At 50.5% G+C, this 23,418-nt stretch overlaps 1 protein-coding gene across 3 annotated transcripts in view; it reads right to left on the bottom strand.

Moving 5' to 3' along the window:
- ELMO2 (engulfment and cell motility 2) overlaps window positions 1-14,940 on the bottom strand; it is a 38,302-nt gene extending 23,362 nt beyond the window's left edge. Inside the window, exons 1-5 of one of the 3 annotated variants that reach the window (XM_032838697.1) lie at window positions 14,850-14,940; window positions 3,157-3,284; window positions 2,784-2,824; window positions 2,260-2,332; window positions 1,897-1,947 (exon numbers count right to left, since the gene is read on the bottom strand). In XM_032838697.1, the coding sequence (XP_032694588.1) occupies window positions 1,897-1,947; window positions 2,260-2,332; window positions 2,784-2,824; window positions 3,157-3,234 (243 nt within the window). In that variant the 5' untranslated portion in view covers window positions 3,235-3,284; window positions 14,850-14,940. Of the gene's footprint in view, window positions 1-1,896; window positions 1,948-2,259; window positions 2,333-2,783; window positions 2,825-3,156; window positions 3,285-8,240; window positions 8,333-14,849 lie in introns of those variants that run through there. The other 2 variants (XM_032838698.1, XM_032838699.1) reach the window with 2 other exon arrangements.
- Window positions 14,941-23,418: the final 8,478 nt, after the last annotated feature.

Below are 23,418 nucleotides of genomic sequence, written 5' to 3'. Positions count from 1 at the left end.
GGGGGTGGGTGGGTGGGTGGGTGGGTAATGAAGTCCTTAGGGTGAGAAAGTTCCGGAGAAGGGGGAAAGCAGGACTCACTGGTGAGAATACGGGCCAGGAGTCAGACAGCCCCGGGTTCGAGAGGCAGTTCAGCCATGTTTTTATCGTGTGACAAGTGGCTAGTCACGTAACCTGAGTCTCAGTTTGCTCATCTGCAAAACGGGGCTATCACGAGTACCCACCTCTGCGGGTATCTGTCAAGATAAGAGGATATGCTGCATGCGAAGCGCTCGCTGGGCGTTCTGGAACTATTAGCCGTTACTACTGTGCACCACCCTGCTGCTCAGAGGGACTGGTCTCTTGCCTCGCCAAGAAAACAGGTGCCATCACAGCCTTAATTTTCTGGCAGCCCTTCTATACCTAAGTGACACGCCCATATTGGTCATCCTCCTTAGGAGACCAAGCGGTCAAAAATCCCTCCACCCGGGCTTTGGGTTCCCCCTGTCCTGACCCAGTGAGGTCCTGTTCCATTAATCACCCCCTTTCCTGCACCATCAACCTTCCTCTCTTTCATCTTAACTTCTTTTCAAAGACACAAAAGAAACTGCAACAGAAGTTAGCAGCTCTGAAGGGTCAGAGGAGGTGGGGAACTGGGTAGATGAGGCATGGGAGTGGGAGGGAGACCTTCCACTTTATCTTTGTCAAACTTTTTGATTTTTGTAACCCAGGAATGTTTTACCTCTGTTTAAAAAGCATTATCTTTTTGGCTCCACATCCTCGAGTTCCTGCCTTCTGCTGTCTACTTCCTTTTATAACCAAGCTTCCTGATAGTGCGGTGAAGTCGGGGACCTCACTTTGCCACCGCTGTAGCCCGGCTGTCACTCCCCACCAGACTGTCTTGACAGAGGTCACCCGGGACCATGGACTTCCTGGGTCAGTGAACAACGTTTCTGCTCTCAGTCGACTCGATCTCTGCTTGCTGCAGGCCGCGCCTTCCTCTAACTTGACAGTCCCTGCCCACTCCCTCTCGGGTCTCCTGGTTTTCTCTCTGCCTTTCTAGTTGCTTTCTTAGTTACCCTTCAGGAGCTCTGGCAGGAATCAGGGAGTCGCCTCCTTCCACGTCCAGGACATCAGCCCATCCCCGGGTTTACCTCTAAATACCTCTCATGCCTGTCCCTCATCTCCACTGTCACTTGCCTTTGCTTCATGGGCTGTTAACATTCCTCATTAGCTTCTTAAAGATTCCTCCTACCACCAACCTTCTTTTTTTAGCCCATCTTCCACACTGTCACTACAGTGATCTTCCTAAAATACAAATCTAAACATAATGTACCTTCCTGCTTAAAATCTTTCAATGTCCCCACATTCCCTTCTGAATCAAGTCCAAACCCATGAGTGAGCCGTCCGGGGCCCTTCCAGGTCGGCCTCCCACTGGCTGCTATAGGCCCCGCCTCCCCCAACAAAGCCCGTCTCTCTGCTTGGGATACCCTTCATTTTCTTATTTCTCTGGCTAATTCTTGCTTATCCTTCAACATCTGCGCTAAGCGTGCCTTCCTCTGGGAAGGTTTTCTGGGAATCCTCAGGCTGAACCAGGCAGCCCCTTCTCTGAGTCCCCATAGCTCCCTAAGCAACCTTCTGTCAAAATGCTTGAGAGAGGACTTTGTTTGTTTACTCTTAACAAGGTTGTGAGAGCACAGACTGACTTATTTTAAGTCATCTCTATATCCAACGTAGGGCTCGAACCCACAACCCCGAAATCAAGAGTTGGATGCTCCACCGACCGAGCCAGCCAGGTGCTCCTCAAAGACTGACTTTTAAAGCTCTGTAGTCTTGGTTTCTAGAAGGGAGTCTGGCCCATGGTGGGTGCTCCTATGTGTGTTAAATAAATGTACTCCTGAGGAGAACCAGATACTTACCGGGGAGATGGCCAGCTGTAAGATGGTTCCATTCTTAATGTCACTGCGCGTCTGGGTAACAAAGAGGAAAAAGAGTAACTAAGATACAGTATTAGACCCGAGCAAGCCGGCTGACTCAATTTTACAGTAGTTGTAACAGAACCTCTTCGGTCGGGCCTCCTTCTGCGTGTGTCTTCCCCGAGAACTTCTCAGAACCCCTCCATGTGCCCCGGGCCCTCAGGAGGGAGAAGCCTCAGTTTTCCAGCCACCAGAGGAGGCAGGGCTGGTGTGCCCCAATCTGCCCGGGAGGCAGCCCCTCCCTGGGACACAGAAGCTGCCCCCCTGTCAGCAAGGCTCCCGCGCCGACTGCGCTCCCGCACGCACCTGCTCGGTGATGTAGAGCTGGGGGCCATCTGCATATCGGAGGGTGTAATACTCCGGGTTTGGCAGCGACCACCTGTGTGAGAAACCACAGTACAGCCACCCGGGCCTTCCGCAGGCCCAGCTAAAAGCGGCAGATGCATTAATCATTTCCAGCAGAATCGCCTCAGGCTTTGGGCAGCCTGCCTGGAGGAGTGGGGAGACCCAAAGCTACGGGCTGAGATGCTGACCAAAAACAAGTGGCTCAGGCTTGGGTACCAACTGGCGCCATCCATGGGGGTCCACATGACTCAGCACGAGCCTCACAGCCCACCAGCGCCTCAGACAGCCTCCCTGGGCTCACAGGAAAAAGAAGGATTTCTACGAGGTCATAGGGACATCCTCCTCTGCTACACCTCCTTTGTAAGACAACGATCCACAAAAGTTCCACCCCCAGGGTCCAGGTAACTGGAGACTCCTCACAGCGGGGCGGTGTTCCTGCAGTTGTTAGCCTCCCCTTGTCCAGAACAAGGACACTTTCTACTCACCCATCACAAACTTCCTTGATAATGGATGCCAGGGGCCGTTTCTGAAAGACAGCGAGAGAGAGAGAGAGAGAGAGAGAGAGAGAGAGAGAGAGAGAGAGATCCTTCACCAGCAATCCATGCTATTCCCACCAAGGTTCTGACGAGGGGCCCGAGTGGGGACTGCCTCCCCGATAGCTTCTGTTGGAGAGAAAACCTCTCTCCCAAGCCACAGGACCGACCCTCCATGGAGTGGGACAGACCTTGACCTTCCCGTTGCTGGCTCTTACTCCTGATGCCAAAAGCCCACATCCCTGAAGACAACCCTGCCATGCACTTCTCTGACAACCCCCCGCCACCCCGCATTACTGCTTCTGTCCTCCTTTCAGGAGCTCACCTGGTCGATTTCAAGGAGCTGAGCGTTAGCACCTGGCCACTCAATGGCTACTTTGACAATGTCTGATGGGGGCGGCATTGTTCGCAACAGGCCCTACTTCTCCAAGAAGCACACACCGACACAGCCGCCTGGAGACAAGGAATCAGAGAGAAGGAAAGAGTCAGAGCGTTTGCCTTTATTTTTCACTCATTAGATATTTTTGAGAATCAGAAGACAGTGTCCAAAGTAACATATGGAACTGCTTGGTTGGAATTTTTCGACATCACACCAGACCCTCTCCTTGGGCTTTTTGTCTCGTTTAGATTAAGTCAGCGAGTAGAAATGGGACAAACCCATCCATCAACTGCAGATCAGGCAGTAGCAAGGTCTGCCAACATGACACTTCGGTCTAAAAGGTCAGGAGGACTGTGTGGTAGAAGAATGAATTTACTGCAAATTCCTGTCTTGGGACGTTGGGAGGGAGAAGCATATGCTCTGAGACAGATAAGAATAGGCAGAGCCTTTTCTTGGTTGAGTGGTTGGCTGACGGAGCCTGCCCACTTCTGTTCTGCTCTCATCCGAGGAAGATCCCAGTGTCGGCAGGGCCCGGCCGCTTGCTCTCTCGCCTCCTGCCTAGTTACCGCTGCCACTCCTTCCCCCTCAAAGGACACAATGTGGAGCCTCCTCTGTGTGGGATGACGCAGAGTTCAGAAAATGGGGAAGAGAACTGGGACAGGAAATGCTATTTTAGTCCCTACTGCCAAGGGCAAGGGCTGCTGGAGCTCAAGTGTAGGGAGGTGAGGACAGCTCACACAAAGGCCCCTCTATAGGAGGATAAGGCTCCGAAAGTACCTCTGACCCCCTCCCCCATTTGTCTCCAAAATAAAGGAAAATAAATCATTTTGAACGGGTCTGGAAGATAGGCCCATGTGACCGGTCTCCTAGGCAACCTCGCTAGCTTAGTGGTATTCCAAGCAGCAGCCAAAGCATCCTCTCTCCAAGGTCTGATGAAGGCAAGTCACTCGACTGATGGAGTATTTCCATGTATATTTTACATTCCTTGCCGACAGGTTCAGGAGAGGCCTCTCTCTTAATGAAAAAGAACTTTCTCGGCATCTGCCAGGCTCAGCCGTTCACCTGCACATCAGGCTTCAATAATGGAGACCGCCTGGCTCTCCTGAACTCATGGCAGAGCCACTGCCAAGCTGGTGTTGGTGTGTGCTGCAGCTTTTAGGCCCAGACACAGATGTCCATTCTCACAGCCCTGTGAGCATAGGTCTGTCTGGTGAAAGGGGGGAAAGGCCCTTCCCCTCCACACCTGTGAGTCTCCAGGAGAGGGACGCTTCCATGACTGTTTCCTGGTCAGGTTGGGTTGTCCCAGAAGGCAAGTGTCAACAGTACTGGCATTGCCAGCACGTGACAATGCACAGATGGTTTTCCAAGCGCTTTCGCTGACTCCGCTGACTCCGCTGAGCCCTCCCGACAGCCCCAGGAAGTAGGCGGAATCAGACTGTTAGTTCTGAGACGACACAGCTGGAGCTCAGACGATGGTTAAAGGGCCCCAGTTCCACCAGCTAATAGGTAGGAAAGGGGACAGAACCTGGGGCTGACTTTGGCCGGTGCTCTTCCCTTCCCTGCTGAGCTAGCCTGAATTTCTGTTCGTTGGAACTAAATCAGGCCTAAAGGGCCCATAGGGGGCGGGCCTGGTGGTCCTCAAAGCTTCTGCCACGTCTGTGGCTCCAAGCAGAATTTCCCGTGTGTGATGTTCGTGTGCTTAGAAACACGATGAACCGTTCCCATTAGAACGCCTCCTGGCTGAAAGGCCACATGGCAAAGCAGGGGTGGGACCGTGACTCTGGATGCCTAGGGCAGGCATCCTCATCCTTACTGGTAAATGTGCCACAATTAGGAGGTATGACTGTACAGTTGTGAGATCATTTTTTAAAACGGAGATATAATTTACATACGAAACGCACAGAGCTCATGTACGTGTGTATATATAGAATAGAAATACACACATCTCTCTGTAACCACCACCCAAAACAGGACTTCGAACATTCTCATCACCCTAGAAAATTCCCTCCTACCTCCTTCCAGGCAATCCCCCACCTTCCAGCCCTCCAAGAGGCAACTCCTTTCTGACTTCTCTCGCCATACATGAGTGTGGCCTGTTTTTGCACTTTGTATACACGGAAGCACACAGGATGGCCTCTTAGACCATTTGTCATTTAGTTCTTCTCTTTGAAACAAGTAGGTGGTGCAGGTACGAGAGAAGGAGCTGGGATGACTGCCCTGCTGAAGAAGCAATTGGATTTGGATGCCATGGAGTCAGGACCCCGTCACAGTTCCATCCCTAGGTGTCCGGGTAATGTGGACGTGGCTCTTTCACCCAAGCCTCTACTGTGGGATGTGAGTGTTGAACTAAAGCACGCGTGGAGTGCCCCCTAAGTCTAAAAGTCCATGGTTCTAAAGTAGAACTTACAAATCCAAATGAAGATTGCCCACTTCAAAGTCCACACCCAAGGAAACCACGCCCTTATTTCCTGATGGTGCTGCTAAGAGACCCTATTTGTTAGAGCTCCTTTCTGAATACTGTCTTTGGAGACAACGAAGCTAAAGCTCATGACTTGGCCATTCCACATTACTCGGACCCAACTTGGCATTTCCCAGGTTGACTGTCTTTCTTTATTAAACCTCGCCCTGAGTGATTCGTGGCTGTTTCAAAAATTCATATCCATTTTAAAGCGTGGAGATTTGCAACTGCCAAGACTATTCGAGAGAGACTCCGAGCCCCCATTCTCAGTGATTCTGCCCTTTCTCACACAGGGCAGGCTGTCCATTTCAACTGAATGACACTCTCCCCAACCCTGCCCCAGCTGGTGGGACCTAGGTGAACATTGAACCTTAGCCGGATGAATCCAATTCTTTCTTTTAAATTTACAGACACAAGCTAAGGAAGCTGGATGCCAAGGGGCCCTGGGGCAGAAAGGTTATCATCAGCCTCCGAGCAGGTACCGTGGCAAGATAAAGCCACCAGCAAGCCAAAGATACCAAGAAGCAAAAACCAAGAGTCTTTTAGAGGAAGTTGTTCTGCGGAAGAATCCAGAGATGTGTAGATAAGTGGAGGCCAGAAACCAGAAACCACAAAGTCCCAAGAACAGAGGAAAAAGCCTGATGACTTCCCAGATCCCATGGCTCCAACTCCTACACTTGAGGTGCCTGAAATTCCCCTGGATCGTGCCCAAAAAGCCCTTCTTTAAATGGAACTAGCCTGCTTTTCTGTTCACTGCAACGAAAAGGCTTAAGACTAAGTTTGACCTCAGGCTTTGAAGGAACTCTGATATGGGGGCCTGCGTAAGCAGCAGCGTTAACAGGCAAAGGGTAATGACAGTGAGCAGGACCTTCCTTGACACCGGCTCAGTCTGGTGTGTTTAAAAACAGTTCCGTTAGGGCGCCTGGGTGGCTCAGTGAGTTAAAGCCTCTGCCTTCAGCTCAGGTCATGATCCCAGGGTCCTGGGATCGAGTCCCGCATCGGGCTCTCTGCTTGGCAGGGAACCTGCTTCCTCCTCTCTCTCTGCCCGCCTCTCTGCCTACCTGTGATCTCTGTCAAATAAATAAATAAAATCTTAAAAAAAACCAGTTATATAAGTGACTTCAGAGTAATCATGTTGTATATAATAGTAATGGGTAGACAGCCTCTTTACAGTTGATCACTCTTTTTTTTTTTTAAGATTTCATTTATGTATGTATGTATTTTACCGGGTTGGGTAGCACAGGGGGCAGAACAGAGAGAGGGACAAGCAGACTTCCCGCTGAGTGCAGAGCCCGGTGGGGGGCTCACACCTGAGCTGAAATCCAGTCAGTCGCTTTACCACAGGGCACCCAGGCGGCCCTGAGTGCTCACTTCTTTTATTTATTTATTTATTTATTTATTTATTTGACAGACAGAGATCACAAGTAGGCAGAGAGGCAGGCAGACAGAGAGGAGGAAGCAGGCTCCCTGCTGAGCAGAGAGCCCGATGTGGGGCTCGATCCCAGGACCCTGGGATCATGACCTGAGCCGAAGGCAGAGGCTTTAACCCACTGAGCCACCCAGGCACCCCGATCACTCACTTCTATGGCATTATTACAGGCAATGCTCAAGGAACCCTGAAAATTATCCCCACTGTACAGATGAGACAACTGAAGTTCAGATGGGTTGAGCTTGTCTGCCATAGGGCTCCTTCCCACATCTCCCCTCCCTCCAAAAAAAAGAAAGAAAGCAGATCAGAACGGATCTCAAGGCTGAGTCGTGTGACTTCAAAGTTAGTTCTTCTCCCGCTACGTAATACTTCTTTGATGCTGTATTACATAGTACTGGGGTCCTTTTCAAGGACTTTACATATATTGATTCATTTAATCCACACGGCAAACGTGCGTGGTACATTTTTGCGCCCATTTAACAGATGACACAACGCGAAGCACGGAGAAATTAAGGACCATGCTCAGTGTTACACAGATAATAATAATAACTAGATTCCGGGTAGTCTGGTGTTGTTTGAAAGCCACGTGAGCAGCGGGTGGAGCCGTCCGTGGCCCGCAGCAGGTGTCTGGAGGACTCTGGTTTGCCATACCTGAAGCTAAAGCATCCTGAAGGGAAGAAACCTGCATGACGAGAGCTCACTGGCCCGCAGGGAGTGGCTCCCCACTGTCTAGAGGACAGCCCCACTTCCTCATGGGCTACTCGGTTCTCCGTCTAGCCAGGTCTTCCCAGACTGCTTGCTGTTTCTGTGAGGCAGGCCACGTTCTTCCATTTCTTCTGTCCATCCACGTGTTCTCTTCCTTCCCTGGACTGTCAAAAGAGCTCCTATTTAAACATCAAAGTCCAGTTCAGATGTCACTGCCCCTCTGCCCTTCTGAGTGGTCCCCTTTCCCTAGCAAAGTGAAATAGGATGGGGCCACTGTGTTCTCACAGCACTCTGTTCTGACCTCTGTGAGGGCTCCTGTCCTCCTCCGTGACAGGTATTATTATTATTGTACACACTGTTATGATAGTGAAGTATTTGTGCATCTCTCTTCCTCACTAGCTCCTCCCCCAAGGAAGGTACACCCTGTCACCCACTCACCTAGCACAGCACTTGGCACACAGTTCTGGCTCAGCAAGCACCAGTGTCTGCGCGAATCCTTCACCTCTGACTTCCTCCACTCCTGTCAACCAGCGCCACCTCGAAGGGGAAAGGGACTGGTGTGAGTTGTTCTAGTTGTTTGGTGTCCCCTCCACGTCCCGCCACTTTCTAACGACACAGTATTTCCACTGTTGAGAGTCTGGCTGTCGTCTCTGACGTCTCACTGGACGTGTCTCACTGCAAGACCAGGTTTAGCGCCCCTGACTCTACTGCAAAGAAAGGGGTGAGTATCCCACTGCTTCTCTGTGGAGGCGTCAGGAGGCAGGAGAGTAGGAGCGGTCGTGTTCTCCTGAGCCCATTCCCGGATGGAGGGTCTCCTTGTGGGGAACTCCTTCAGTACTTGCTTGCTAACTCTTCATTTTCATTTTAGAAAGGAAGTGGAAATTAGGTCGAGGCAATTCAGTAACATTGCAAAACTCTCAGGGTTATAAATAGCCTCTTGCTCGGCCGCTCAGCGGTGCTCGAGTTCAACAGCCAACAGCCGGGATAAGGGAGCTGTGGTTTCCATCCAGGCCCGGGGGGGCAAAGAAGTGATAGCCCTCTTCCAGATGAATCCGCTTGCTGCCCCTCACCTCCCACCCCCTTTAAGGCAAGTGCTGCAGACATCAAACCGGCTGGCAAAACTCAACATGCCACAAACAGGAGAGAGGCACGCACTCGATGTGAGGAAGGTAATTCTGTAAGGCAGGAGAATGAAAGCGCACGTCTTCAAAGGCAAAGCTCGGGAAACAGAGAGAAATAGTAGCATCGGCATCTCCAGGGGAGCAGTCCCTAAGTGGCCTCTAGCAGGTGTGCTTGTAAAATCAACACGGTTACAAAAGGCCCCGTGGAGCTTTATCTACTGTCACCCATGCAGTGACTGCTCCAGAGGGCTGGACTCTGCCGGCGGGTGACACAGCCCATGTGCAGAAAGCAAGTGAAAGAGGATCCCTTCCCAATAGCAAGGAATTCAGAATGAAGATTCCCGCTTCCAGCTCTCCGTCCTCCCTGCCCTCCTCCCCACTCTGAAGGATAAGGATTGACGTGTGCTTTTTTGTTCTCATCTTTTGCTTTTGATTCAGTGGGGGGGGGGATGGTGTGGGTGAGTCTGGTTTATGTTTCCTGCAACAGAGTCCACCACACCAGGAAGGGAACTAGAGGTCACACCCTCTTTCTAATTGAAACCGCAATCTCACTAGAGGCTTCTCCCTCTGAAATCTTCTCATCTGAGGAGTTACTCCACTTCCCTGAGTTCGGCCGCTAAATGGGGATGAGTTCTCAGGTCCAGAGGAGGGGAACTGGGTTGGCAGAGATTCAACTTTTGCCACGCACTGCTCGAAAGGCTGAGAGGGACCATTGTGACAACAGCGGCTGACATTTCTTTTTGTAGAAATTTGCCGAACACCAGCCTCACCCCAAAGCCACTAAGTTGGAGCCAAAGCACAGTGAGGAAGGGGACGGGAATGGGAACTGGGTAACTGTTTGGGCTTCTTCCCCTGAACACCTGCCCTAAGGATCACCTGGGTCTCCCCTTAACCTGCACAGAAGCCCTCTGCGGGGTTCCCAAGCATAGAGAACAGAGCTCAAACTCCCTAGCAGAGTGCTAGACTGACCCCAGCTCCACTCAGTGGCTCTTCAGGGTGGAAGTGCCGTCCAGACTTTGCCGCGTAGATGCTAGCACGTCACCCCAGACCATCTTGCTACCTCAAACATCACGCTCTCTTGATTCTGCGCTTTCTTTTTTTTTTTTTTTTAAAGATTTTATTTATTTATTTGACAGACAAAGATCACAAGTAGGCAGAGAGGCAGGCAGAGAGAGAGGAGGAAGCAGGTTCCCTCCTGAACAGAGAGCCCGATGCGGGGCCAGATTCCAGGACCCTGGGATCATGACCTGAGCCGAAGGCAGAGGCTTTAACCCACTGAGCCACCCAGGTGCCCCTGAGTCTGCACTTTCACATGCACTGCTGGCCTTCCACCTTAGCCAACCGTCAAACTCCTACTCATCCTTCAAGGCCCAGCTCACACATTCCCTCATTGGTGTGGCTTTCCTTGTCTTCTCCCCTCAGGCAGAATTAACTGCGCCCTCCTCTGTGCTCCCAGTCTTCTTACACAAACCTTCACAGCCCCCTGACTTCAAATTCTCTGTGCGGCCTCTTTGCTACTCAAGTGTGAGCTGCACACCAGTAGCATGGGCAGTGCCTGGGAGCCTGCAGTCATGGAGGATCACCCACTCAGTGGGAATCCGCCTTCAAACAAGAACCCCCGGGGGGGGGTCACATGCATGTTCAAGTGTGAGAAGCAGACTCTAGACCAGCGGTCCTCACCTCTGGTTGTGCACCATCAATGCCCACCCCGCACTCTGAAACCCCTCACCACCCAAGTGATCCTAACGGTGGTCAGGGCTGAGAGCCACAGCCAAGAGGACTATTAGCCATCTGAGAGCAGGGACACATCCAGCCTGTGTCTCTTCCCCCCGCTTCCCCAACGTCTGCAGCACAATGCCTGGCACACCGCAGCACCTGCAGAATTCCACACTAAAAATACCCTCCATGGGGTGCCTGCGTGGCTCCTGATGTCAGCTCCAGCCATGATCTCAGGGTCATGAATCGAGCCCTGCATTGGGCCCTGCACTGGGCGTGGACTCTGCTTAAGATTCCCACTCCTTCTGGGGCACCTGGGTGGCTCAGTGGGTTAATCCTCTGCCTTCGGCTCAGGTCATGATCTCAGGGTCCTGGGATCGAGCCCGGCATCAGCAGGGAGCCTGCTTCCCCCTCTCTCTCTGCCTGCCTCTGCCTACTTGTGATCTCTCTCTTTATGTCAAATAAATAAATAAAATCTTAAAAAAAAAAAAAAGATTCCCTCTCCTTCTCCTTCTGCCCCTCCCCAACTCCCTCTCTAAAAATAAATTAATTAATTAATTAAATAAAATTAAAATAAATAAAAATACCCTCCAGGATGTCCTGAGACCTACTGCCTTTCAACAAGAATAAAAACACTACAGAGGACTGTCCATTGCCTAGAACTTTACAAATCCCTAACTATAGTAGCCGGCAGATTTAGAAGGGCTCACGGTTTACAGACTACTTGCCTCGGTTTTTGGAAGTGAAACAGACAATGAGACAGAAAATACTGATGAACTTTAAGGAAGAGACCACGGTGGTTGCAACGGGGTGGCAGAGCTTGTGTAGGGAGGGGGTGTGGTGAGCCCAGAAGAGTCCTGGGTCATGGCTCAAGTCCTGGGCTGTGGGCCCAACTCTTTCAATACCAAGCATAACAACACAGCATTGTTCTCACTGTAAAATCAGGCCAAGCCCTCTCACTTTATAAATAAGAGAACTGAGGTCCAGAGAAGCTGGCAAGGCCACACCACCAGTTAGGGACAAAAGAAGGTCTTGGTCCCCCATGTCTGGGTTAGTTCCCTCTCTACAGCACAAGGGACCTGACTGCCTGGATTCACCATGACCACAATCCACTCTGCCCCTCTTGTCCTGATCTAATGAGGGGGTTAGACTAGATGTTTTTGAGGTCTCTTCCCACCTTGACCTTCTGGTGAGCCAGTGCCACTTAATGGTTAGGAGCTTGTGTTCTGGAGTGGACCAGACCTGGATTTGGACCTCAGCTCTAAAAATTTCTGTATCTGTAAAATGGGGATTCGAATCAACCCTCCTCTCTCAAGTGGTTATGAATATTAAGTGAGATAATCTATGTTAATCATATAAGCGTGATTGCTGACACAGAGTAAGCAGAAGTCCAGCTGTGTGAACTTGAAAAAGTTGCAAAAACACTGCAACCACATTTCCTAGCATATAAAAACCCTACCCTCCAGGCTGCAGGAAACTGATGACAAAATGAGAACATATGTGAAGGCAATCAAGGAGGCAAAGCACCGCTGGTGATGGTGTTCTTCTATAATAATGATAATAATTATTATTATTATCATTATTATTTTTTTCCAGAAGCAGCACCTTGGAGACTTTTTGATCAGTTTCAGAGCCATGGCCACTACAAAGCCTGCCACATAACGGGCGCTCAACCAATCTTTCCTGGTGACTCACATTAAACCACCATGCCTAGTGGGGTGACAAAGTCAAATGCCTTAAGCAGCCAGGCAGATAAGTAAATAAGCCAAGGAGCATCTATGCAGGCACTGAGGCAAACTGCAAAGCTCCCACCCCACCTAAAGGAGCTCAAATTCAACGCTTCCAAACACATTTCACAGCTTGGCCTCGACAACAACTTTGCAGGCTCTACTGACCACTGATTCTGGGTCTTCGTCACACCATGTGGTTGTCTTGGGCGTCACCTAATCACCCTATGATCTGGTCTTGTCCTTCCATGGTAAGCATCCTGAAAATGAGGGCTGTGACTTACACTCCCCAGTCACCCTAAGTAGAACAGTGCTGGCCTCGCAGTAAGGGGAACCTCACTCGGTGAGCAATCGTGGAACTGAGCAGCCAGAGTGTTAACTTGAACGTGCTGCTCCCAGCACCACCAGGACGCTACAGGCCGTGCGTATTTCTCTCCCCAGCTTCCAGGACCACTGTGTAGACTGTGCTGAGAGGCATAGCAACTGGGTCAAAGAAGGACTTGCCTTGCAGGGTTTTCCTCCAGACGCATTAAATATGTTTGTTCCTGAGCCACCTAGACAGGTGGTACTGATGTGTCCAGACATATTGCTCCACACGAAACCAGACAGAATGAGCAATATAGCCACAGGTGCCACTGTTCTCAAGTTTAGTCCCCACTTCCTGCACTCCCAGACTTCCTTGGCGCCTCCTAGAGGCAGCATAGGGTATAGAGAGACCGGACTCCAGATGAACACATGGGGTCCTAGTCCTAATGTTCCCTCCTCCACTCACAAACGCTAGAGTGACCACCAGCACGCAATATAACTTTTAAGAGCTTCCTTATTTTTATTAGTAAAATGCAGGCAACAAGAACTACCCCAAAAGACTCTAAAGGGGATTAAATGCCACAAGTATACAAAGCTTCTAGAACTCCACAGCCCAAGAGGGAAGCCCCAGACCTGTGTCCTGTGTAGCCACTGAGCACGGGGCATGTGGTTACCACAAACTAAATCAGACCGGCTATAGGTAGAAAACATATGCCAGACTTCAAGGACTTAGGGCACCCACAAAAATGGGAACTATCCCATTAATAGGGTCTTTATACCGATCACATGTCAAAATAATATTATTTTGGAATATAATAGGTTAAGTAAAAGGTGTTCCAAAAATTGATTTCACCTGCTTCCTTTTAAGTTTTTAATGTGGCTACTAAAAACTTTAAACTACCATAGGGCATTCTATTTCTATTGGACACGAGGCATTGTTCTGCATAGAACTTGGCACACGGAAAGTATTCCCACATTGGTTTCCTTCTCCCACTGGCAGGCTATCAGGGACCACAATTCACACCCCCTTCCTCCTGTCAAAGCCAAGACCTCCATCCCCTTCTTTAATAAATGTTTACTGTGCCTGGTCCTGTGCAAGAGGCTCGAGATAAAAGGAGCAAAACCAGACACTATCTTCTAGGCCTTCTTATCTGGTGGGATGGACAGACATTCTAATACTTTCACAAATAAAAGTAAAACTGCAGTTGTTCAAGTGTGGTGAAGAGGTACCCAGGGTGACAAAAGTGGGGAATTCACCTGGAGGAGGAGTCAGGGTGACACCTGAGTGCAGATCTGAAGCATGAAGATGAGTTTACTGGACTAAAATGGGCGGGGAAGAGGGAACGACGCAGAAGAAGGCTAAGTGTAAAGACCCCGAGGAAAGCTAGGGCTTGGGATGTGTAAGGAACAGGGAAAGGACAGTGTGAAGAGTACTGAACAGGAGGGAGAGGCTGGAGGTTCCAGATCTCCAGGGCTTGGGCGAGGATCTCGGGCTGACCCAGGCGGCTGGCCAGTTTTAAGCAGCGGAGTGTCCGGATCTGATGTGCATTTTGAAAATCCCACTGGCCACGGTGCGAGGCCCACAGCAGAGCGGCGGGAGAGCGTGGGGCCACATCAGGTAGGACAATGCAACCGCCCAGGTAGGAGGCGACAGACGCCTGAACGGAAGGGGAGCGGCGGAGATGAGAAGTAGACGGACTGGGGGGCCACAGAGCGGCCGGCTTCACCGGGCTGGGTGATGGGCAGCGTGTGCGTCGGCGGCGGCGATGTCAAGAGAGACTCCCCGGCCGCTGCCGAGGGCCACCCAGCCGCAAACACTCCGCGGGCTCCCAGCGAGCGCTCTCCCACCCCGTCCCTCCCCCATCTGCTCGTCGCGCCCGCAGGCTGCATCCTCCCACCCTTCTCCCTTGGCTCCTCCAGGCCCGGCCCGCCCTCTTCCCCACCCGACGCCACTCCTGGTGTGGAACCGGCGCCCAACAGGGCCGCGACCCCCTGACGAACCGGCGCTGTGCAGCCGGGGCCCTCCCTCCAGCCCTTCAACCCCTGGGGCAAATGCAGGCCGCAGCCTCCGGCCCCCTTCCCGGCCCGGCCCCTCCTCCCCTCCTCCCCGCATCCCTCCGGGCAGGGCCCTCTCCGCGGCCCGCCACGCCCCGGCGCCCGGCGTCCCCCTCACTCACCAGGGCGCCGACCTAGGCCCAGCTCCCGCGCCGGGGTCTCGCCTCCGCGGCTCCTCCAGCCTCCGCCCGCCCCGCCTTCCCGGGACCCCGCCCCCGCAGGCCGACCCGGGTTCCTATTGCTCCGCTTCGCCGTCACGCTGAATCCTCTTTCTTCAATTGGGTTGCTTGCCTGTCACTCAAAGGAAGGCGGGCCTAACTGCCGGGAGGGGAAGCGCCGGCATGTCCCCGCCCCACTGGCGGAGGCCTCTTAAAGAAACAAGCTTCCTTCCCACCCAACCTCGCCACCCACTCCGCGTGCTGTGGGGTCAGAAGGAGCGGGATTTTGCAGCGGATCCAAGAGGCGGCCTTTTCTCCCTCAAACTTTTCTTTTGGCACAGCCCGGGAGTGAAGGAAAAGGCTTGGGTTCCTTGTGACAACTCGGAGATTTTGAGGGCTGAGCTGTCCTCCGGTGGCACTCAGCCCCATGCCCAGCGGGCATGTAATGCACACTCAACAGTGGGGATAACTGAGTGGGAGGTGACAGTCGTGTCAGAGGCTGTGAGCAGCCGTGGCTGCTCACCACTGAGATGGAGCTAATTATACCGGCACCCGGGGCTGACCGTGGGCGCTGAGTAGAGGCTGAGGGCTGCGGCTCAGCTGTATTGTCAGTGGAATCCCGTGGGAGGTGGCATTTGTCACCGGGATCAGAGCAAGGCCGGAGCCAAGACCTCACTCATGCTATCTCCCTATATACTCACAGCAGCTCCAATGTAGGTATTATGCCGATCCCTTTGTTTGGGATAAGAAAACTGAGGCTCCCAGTGGGCCAGAAATCGCACAGCTAGTGGCCCGCAGAGCAAAACGCCCCACTGTGCTGGTTGGAGTCTGAAGTTTATGGTTTCAGCATTTTGTCTCACAGATCCTTACAACAATCCCGAGAAGTATGGATTTTGTTGTCCATTTTACAGATGCTCTGCAGAGGCTGCATGAGATGGATACTACCCAGAAAGGATTAAATAACGACCACCACTCATAGGGCACCTTGTAATCTACAAAGCAGTCCTACTCGTGTTGGTTTATTCGATCCCTGAAACATCAGAGATGACTTTTGTTAGTCTTATTTTGCTGGTGAACAAACTGGTGCTCACAGAAGTTGAAGGTCAGTGATAGCTAACATCAAGGCAACCCTGCTCCACCACCAACGCTGAGGTCCTCAGCAAACTTTCCCCAAAAGTCCATCTAGTAAATACTCAGCCATATGGTCTCTCTGACAACTACTCCACTTTGCACAGGCAACAGATAAACAGATGAGTATGACTGAGTTCTAGCTGGTGGCCGGAGCCATAATTTGCCCACCCCTGGTCTACCTGTTTGCTGTATCAGAGCCTTGTATAGACCATTGTTTCGTGGGCTCCTCATGGCGACTTTGTTAGTGACCATACTGTTATTGTCTGTTACTGTTGTTGATGATGCTGTCATCTCAATCCTTTTACAAAGGAGGAGTCGAAGGTGTGGCATGGTTAAGGATGTACCCGAGGTCAGTGCAAGAACTAGAAGTCAGATCCAGCTTTTGCTTACTCCAAATCCCATCCTCTGTCTACCGCTCTTCTTCCCGCCCCATCGCAAGGTGGCAAGCAATGTTCACCTTACCTTTCCCGGGCTCTAGGGAAAGCTAACTCCTATAACTAACCTCCTGCGGAATATTCTACTCCTTCCTGCCTTCCCCATTTTTTCCACCCTATCAACAGCTCCCCCTCCCTGAGCCCCTATGGTGCTTATACCCAGCAGCCTTGATTATTACTGAGACATGGTCTCCATGTGGTCAGGGACTGTTGTGGCCGACCAGCTGTCTGCCAAACTCCCTCTCCCTGGCTTCCATAGTAACATGGCTGCCCAGCTAAGCTGTACTGCCTACTCCCACTCGCAGTTAAGAAAGGCCAGGTAGGGGCCCCTGGGTGGCTCAGAGGGTTAAGTATATGCCTGGGGCTCAGGTCATGATCTCTAGATCCTGGGAAGTGAGGCTGAGCAGGGAGTCTTCTCCCTCTGCCACTCCCCCTGCTTGTGCGCTCTCTCTCAAATGAATGAGTAAAATCTTAAAAAAAAACAAAAAAAAAAAAAACAGCCAGATACCTGAGTTCTTGCCAGTGGAAGTGAAACTTCAGGCAAGGCCTTTAGTCAATGGGCCTGCCTCCTCCCCCCGCTCTTCGTCCTTCTCAATGGCTGGACCCAGCCTTGACCTTGTCCTGATGATAACGTGCAGGGGGATGACAATGCCACAACACAGAGGGTACCAGGGTCCCCGAATGATCACACGGAGCAGAAAGCTACCTGCTGACCTGAAATACTTCCAGGTCATTTCATACTCTTATGTAAAAGAGAATTCATCTTTGGTCCTTAGGGCATTCACTTTTGGGGGACGGAAAGAGAGGGTCATCTATTAGAGCGAGCCCTGCACTTATACAGCCTGAAGGGGACATCTCCTTAAGTTGGCGTCTTGGTGCCTCACTTGCCTTGCCCTAGTCCTGGGCCTGCTCAGTGCACATTAGTCTCAGGAACGAATCACTCACTCTAGCTTTATACTACCTTGTCTTTTTTCCCCGATAGGCCACTGCAGGTCTTTCATTGCAAGTTTCGGGACTAATTCTAGCTAACTTCAGCAGAAAAGGAGCTTGTTGGCAGGCTGGTGGCTAACTCACGGAAGTGACAGGAAGCTGGAGAGCCAGGTTAGGGAAGGACAGAGACTGGAGATGCTGTGAGTGTTGAGGTAGTCAGAATGAATTAGCTCCATCCTTTTCTCCCCTTTCTCAAACAGAGCTTTCTTTGATCAGAACCAAAGTCCCTGGGGCAAGAGTCTGGTTGGCTGAGCTCAAGCAGCATGTCTTGCCCTTGGCTAAGGAAAGCAGACTCCTTCACTGACACCAGGCTGTACACAAGGGAAGAATTCCAGATTCCTCCACTTCCACTCCCAGCTGCTACCCTTAGGCAGTTGAGGCCAGGTGCTCTGTCTTCAAGATGAGATCAAGTAGGAGAAGTACCTGACGTTGAATGTCATGATTACATAAACCCAACACAGTATCTGGCACATGGTAGAGCCTTGTATCATACAGAGCTCTCTGTTACTTACCAGCCGGGCGTTCTTGTGTAACTTACTAGATTTCTGTGAGCCTCAGTCTCCTCATCTGTACAATGGGGATAGTAAGAGTACTGACCTTACTGGATTGTCCTGAGAATTAAATGAGATGCGATAAATGAACAACACTTGGCATGATGTTCAACTATTGAACAAGTGTTCAATAAGTTGTAGGTCGTTTTAAAAACTATGGTAGGCCTTCAGTAAGTATTTGTTATGTGAGGAAATTACCTAGAATATTTTGAGTTTTTCTGAAACCACATCTGAAACTGGAGGGTTCTCAAAATACTCCTCCCGGTTCTCTAACCCACAGACCTTCCATGTTCAGATAGTCTGGCATCCCCTCTGTGGCCTCATTTCCCTCCTTCTCCAGCTTAGAGCCCCGGTCTCCCCTACAATGACTCCCTTATGTCCACGCTCACCTCCTATGCTTCCTTCTCTCTCCATTGACTCACCCGGAAAGTCCCAACTCTGCTTAAACTCAGCTCACCGTCCGTTTCTCACCTGTGCCCAGCAAATGGATGGGCTCAGAAGGAAATACAGACCCTTTTGTGGCCCAAGTGCGTCCTCCACACTGTGCGGTAGCCATTCGGCACTGCATCTCCCTGGTGCCCCCAGTCCCACTCCCCCTGAGGCCCTCTTGTGTCTTCTCTCTCCTGCCTTCAGCTCCTCACTCGTCACTGATGACTTTCTTATCTCTCTAACAAAACAAAAAACAACAACAACGAAAAGAAAGAAAGAAGGAAAAAAAGAGAAAGAAACAATCGGGAAATAAGGAGAAAGTTCTCTCATCTCATTGCCAAATCCACAAGCCTGTCCTCCTCAGTACCAGAGAGCTCCGCCTTCTCTCCTATGATGGAAGGTCACCTTCTCTGACCCCTGTAAGGGCCACCCTGCAGGTGTTCCTGAGATGACATCTCTTGTCACCTACTCACAGACTTTACTTCCGTAGGGATCCTGCCTCCCCTGCACCATTGGTGCTCGGTCATGCCCACTCGCGTCCACCTGAGCTGAAAGGTGGCCCATCTGTCGAAGGGGGGGGGCATCTCCAACAGGGACCACAGGACCCCACATGATCTGGGCCCTGACTACTTTGACTTCATCTATGTCCCGTCTCCCCCCACTCACTCAGCTGCAGACTTACTGCCTGATTCCCCACCTCTGGGCCTTTGCATTTGCTCTTCCCTCTTCTGGAATGCTCTTCCCCCTGATCATCACCTGCTTACTTCGCTTTACTCAGGCCTGCTCTAAAGCCTCCTCAGGAGAGTCTTCCCTGACCACCTTAAGGGCTTGAATCTAGCCCCACCCACCCCCTCTGGTCCCTTAGCCCGCTCCAATGTCCCCCAACGTGCTCAACATCATTCCTTTTTTCTTGCCTGACTTCCACTAGAGTCCTAAGTTCCACGATGTCAGAGACATTGACTGTCTCGTTGCTAGTTGTATCCTCAGCGCCCAGGGCAGATCTAGCTCACGGTACGTGGTCGATATGTTATTTATTGTAGCACCGAATAAACAAAGGAAAACAAGCCATGGGTAAGTAGAGGGGCTCTACAAATTTGACTCATGTTATATTTGAATCTTCCTAAACACTCATATACTAAGTGTAGCCCTTCACAGATTATTGTTGAAATACAATCCTGCAACCCCACTGGAAGAATTTCTGGTGTGGTGGCTCATGAGTGTCCAAACCTACCTTTATGTGTTTAGAGAAATAGAGCTAGCATTTATTTTGGGTCTATGTGCCAAGATTTATGTCAGGGACTGTTACATATATGATCATTCAAAGCTATCAATTTCTATGGCACATTAGAGTGCCCATTTTACAGATGAGGAAGACTGAGGCTTAGTGGTACACAGACACTTGCTAGGGCCACACAGCTCATATGGTATCTAAGTCAGCCTGACTTCAAAGTACATGACCTTCTCTTTATGCTGCCCCCTGAAAACAATGTAATAACAGGCATTCCATTCTCCAGTCTGTTCTATTTCTCAAATAATGATTAAACCTGAATACATAAGAGATTTTGTGCTAATTAACGATCTCATCTGCTCCTCACGTTCCTATGAGGCACATCTGTTACTACCTTTATTCCGCAGTGGAGAATCCTGAGGTGTGGACATTTGCCTGGGGTTGTCTGGGGGAGCGGTGAAGCCAGTATTCAAATCCACTCTGCCTAATTTCAAGGCCTGAGATTTTTCTGCAACATGGTGCCATCTCCCTTACGACAACTCTCTGCCTCAGAGAGCAAGAGAAGAAAAATGACTAAAACAGAGGAATAAAGTATCATTACGAAAATTCATGGTGACTTGGTGTTTTAAGTGGGAGGCAAAGGGCAGGAGGAAGCCCGCCAGTCTAAGTCTAGCGTCGGCTCTTGCAGGTTAGGGGTTCACATAACTCATGATAACTTAATTTGCAAAGATCGTTCTTCCAGGAACTGGGGCTTATCGTGTATTTTTGTGAGTGGAAGTGAAGAGAGGGGAGGGTGTCCTGGAGACCGGGGTGAGTCGTCAGCTGTCAGCCCCAACAGGGGGCTGCTCGAGCTTCTTGTGTGAGACCAGCGCCCCCTGCTGGCGGAGGAAGTAATCTTCAATATCTAAAGCTCTGTGTGTGTGTGTGTGTGTGTGTGTGTGTGTGTGTGTGTGTGTGACAGAGACAGAGAGAGAGTGGTGGGGGCAGGAGGCCATGGGGAAGTATATTCAATAAGATTTGAGAAATGTCTAGCACACCCAGTATATAAAAATAATAGCTACCACTTACCAATATAACAAGGTAGCAGGCAGGCACTGCTTTATAGATTTTACATTAATTTTATCGACTCCTGGGACTTTACATATTACATCTAATTTAACCATCACCCCAATCGTCTGAAGTAGAAGTTATTATTTTTACTCCCATTTTTCTCATGAGGAACCCCTAGGCACAGAGAAACTGTCATTTACAATGCAGCCATTAAGCAGCAGAGCTGGGACTTGAACCGCCTGCCCTTGCTCCGCAAACCACGAAGTGGCCGTTCTTTACGTCTGGAACGCCCCCTGGCAAGTCCCCTTGTAAAGGGCCTCACTCAGGAATTTTCTGTGTCTGGATTCCCTGTACTGAAGCCAATAAATTTGATTTTCTCCTGTTAATGGGCCTCATGTCAACTTGATTCTAAGTGTAGCTAGGAGGACCTCAGAGGGCAGAACCGTTGGAGTAGTTGGCAGGCGGCTTTAACTTGCCAGACACCCCTGGCCCCGGGACACCACTGCCGCTGAGAGATCCCTGGGAAATGGGACAAACGGGGCAGAAGAGGTGAGTTCCTTTGAAAATGCGAACTGTCTTTTCTCCTAACGCCTTGCAAATGAAATATAAAATATAATGTAAACTTCGGAGAGATCGCCACAACAGCCCACGTGTAGACCATCCCCAGGCCTATCACTGTGTGGACCATTCAGTGATCACCGAAAACATCTGGACCCCGTGCAGGGAAAATCTGCCCGGAAGACCGCTGCCTGCTCTCACTCTCTCTGAAGATGCTTTGAGCTTGACATCTAGAAATCGTCACTGGCTAGCCTCAGAACCCCAAAACTGATTTCTATTTTGACCTAATCATTAACGGTTGCTTTTCTTTTGTTTCCGTAGAAATGCCTCTTGTTTAGTTCCTGATAACTTTTTCTGTTTTGTTTTGTGCAAGAGGGACAGTTGGGGGTGGGGGGTGGGGCAGAGGGAGAGAGAGGATCTCAAACAGCTCCACAGCAGTGCGGGGCTCCATCTCACGACCCTGAGATCGCGACCTGAGCCGAGATCAAGAGTTGGACACCGAACCGACTGAGCCACCCAGGTGCCCCTAATACCTGATTTCTTGCACCACGAGCCCAACTTGGAAAACACATGTGCTTCACCACCTCCTGAAATGAGTTTCTAACTGAACTGACCTGTCATCAGGACTAAGTCTGGTTCCATGATACAGAACAATTTACCGGCTTCATTTTTTTAGTGCATGAAAATGAAACTTCAGGGAGGTTTCAGAGGCCAGAACTGCAGGGGCCGAGGGCACGGTGCCCCAAGATGAGCCGCTTTGGCAGGAACATTATTTTGAGTTAAAAGCAATCCAAACCGAGCAGATTCAGAAAAAGCTCTTTACCTCCCCCTCAAAGGCCCCGCTGTACCAGGAAGAGAGCTATTAACAGAGATTCCTCTTTGCCTAAGAAACTTCTCTGCATAACAGGACAACCTTTGCTTTCCAAACATCTCTACTCACCTTCCTGCTCCTGGTCTTTCTCCCCTTTGCATCCTCAGGCCCCTACCCCTCTCCTTAGCTCATGAAGCCATCACAGTTGCCTGACATTAGAATTTCCAAGCCTGTGTGCATTGCCCATATGTACATTATTAAATTTGATTTTCTCCTGCTTAAAAAACAAAAAACAAACCTCAGAGTAGACACACAGCCATGGCTCCATCATTTTGGGGAAAACGGTAAACACGCTAGGATTCAGTGGTGAGCCTGCTGCTTCTGTACTCCCACGTGGGCTGCTGGGGGAGGTTGTAGACTGCTCTGGGCCACTGGTCTTGCCACCACTGCGTCTGTCTGGATGTAAGATAAGCCCCCGGCTAGTGATAAATATGGCTCCTCAGATCTGCTTCTCCAGCATCTTGGTTACAACAGAAGCAGAGAACCAATGTAAATGATCACTGTAAAATCAAAAACAATCAATGTAAAATATTCAGCAACCATTGAGGAATGAGGGTGAGATTGGCAGATCAGAGCAGACAGCTCCTAGAGAAGATTCCTAGGGGACTTCTCTGCCCACCCCCCATTGATGTAGGAAATGTTGGGGTTTGGAGCCCCTGGCCAAGAAAGAATTCTTGAGACATCTTTGGTGCAAGAGTTAGTTTTATTAAAGCAGGAGGATAGGACCCCAGGGCAGAAAGACCTGCACTGGGGTTCTGAGAAGCGGCCCATTATATACTTTCAAGTTGGGAGGGGCTTAGGGATGATGTGGGAAACAGAGGCAGAAGAAAAAAATTATAAAACTTGCTTACCCACTGACAAGCCCTTGAAAAAAGCAGAGTGACGTTCCTCTAGGCACTCAACTGCCTCCACCTGGAGGCTGTGCTAAGGGCAAAGGGCTATCCTAGCCTGACCGACCCCTACCCACTACCAGGATCCTGTGAGTCTACTTTAACAATTCCTTGGGAAACTTTATACATGTTGACAATCATTCCCAAGCATATGGCCCACTGATATATATCTGAAGGGTCTCAGAACAAAGATTTTATTACTGGTAATGAATAACCTTTTCCCCAACATTAGCTAGCTCCTCAAGGTCCTGGAAACCTTGCTTCCAAAATTCCTTAGAGACTTACGCCATCCCTGACTCCCTCCCAACTTGCAAGTATATAAAGGACCATTCCCTACAGTCCTGAGGCAGCAGCTCTTCCTGCCCACGGGTCCTGTCCCCATGCTTTAATAAACCACCATT

Source organism: Lontra canadensis, unplaced genomic scaffold, assembly GCF_010015895.1.
Source record: "Lontra canadensis isolate GAN:19392208 unplaced genomic scaffold, GSC_riverotter_1.0 scaffold105, whole genome shotgun sequence".
In the NCBI taxonomy this organism is placed as follows: domain Eukaryota; kingdom Metazoa; phylum Chordata; class Mammalia; order Carnivora; family Mustelidae; genus Lontra; species Lontra canadensis.
This window is presented reverse-complemented; position numbering and strand designations above follow the sequence as displayed.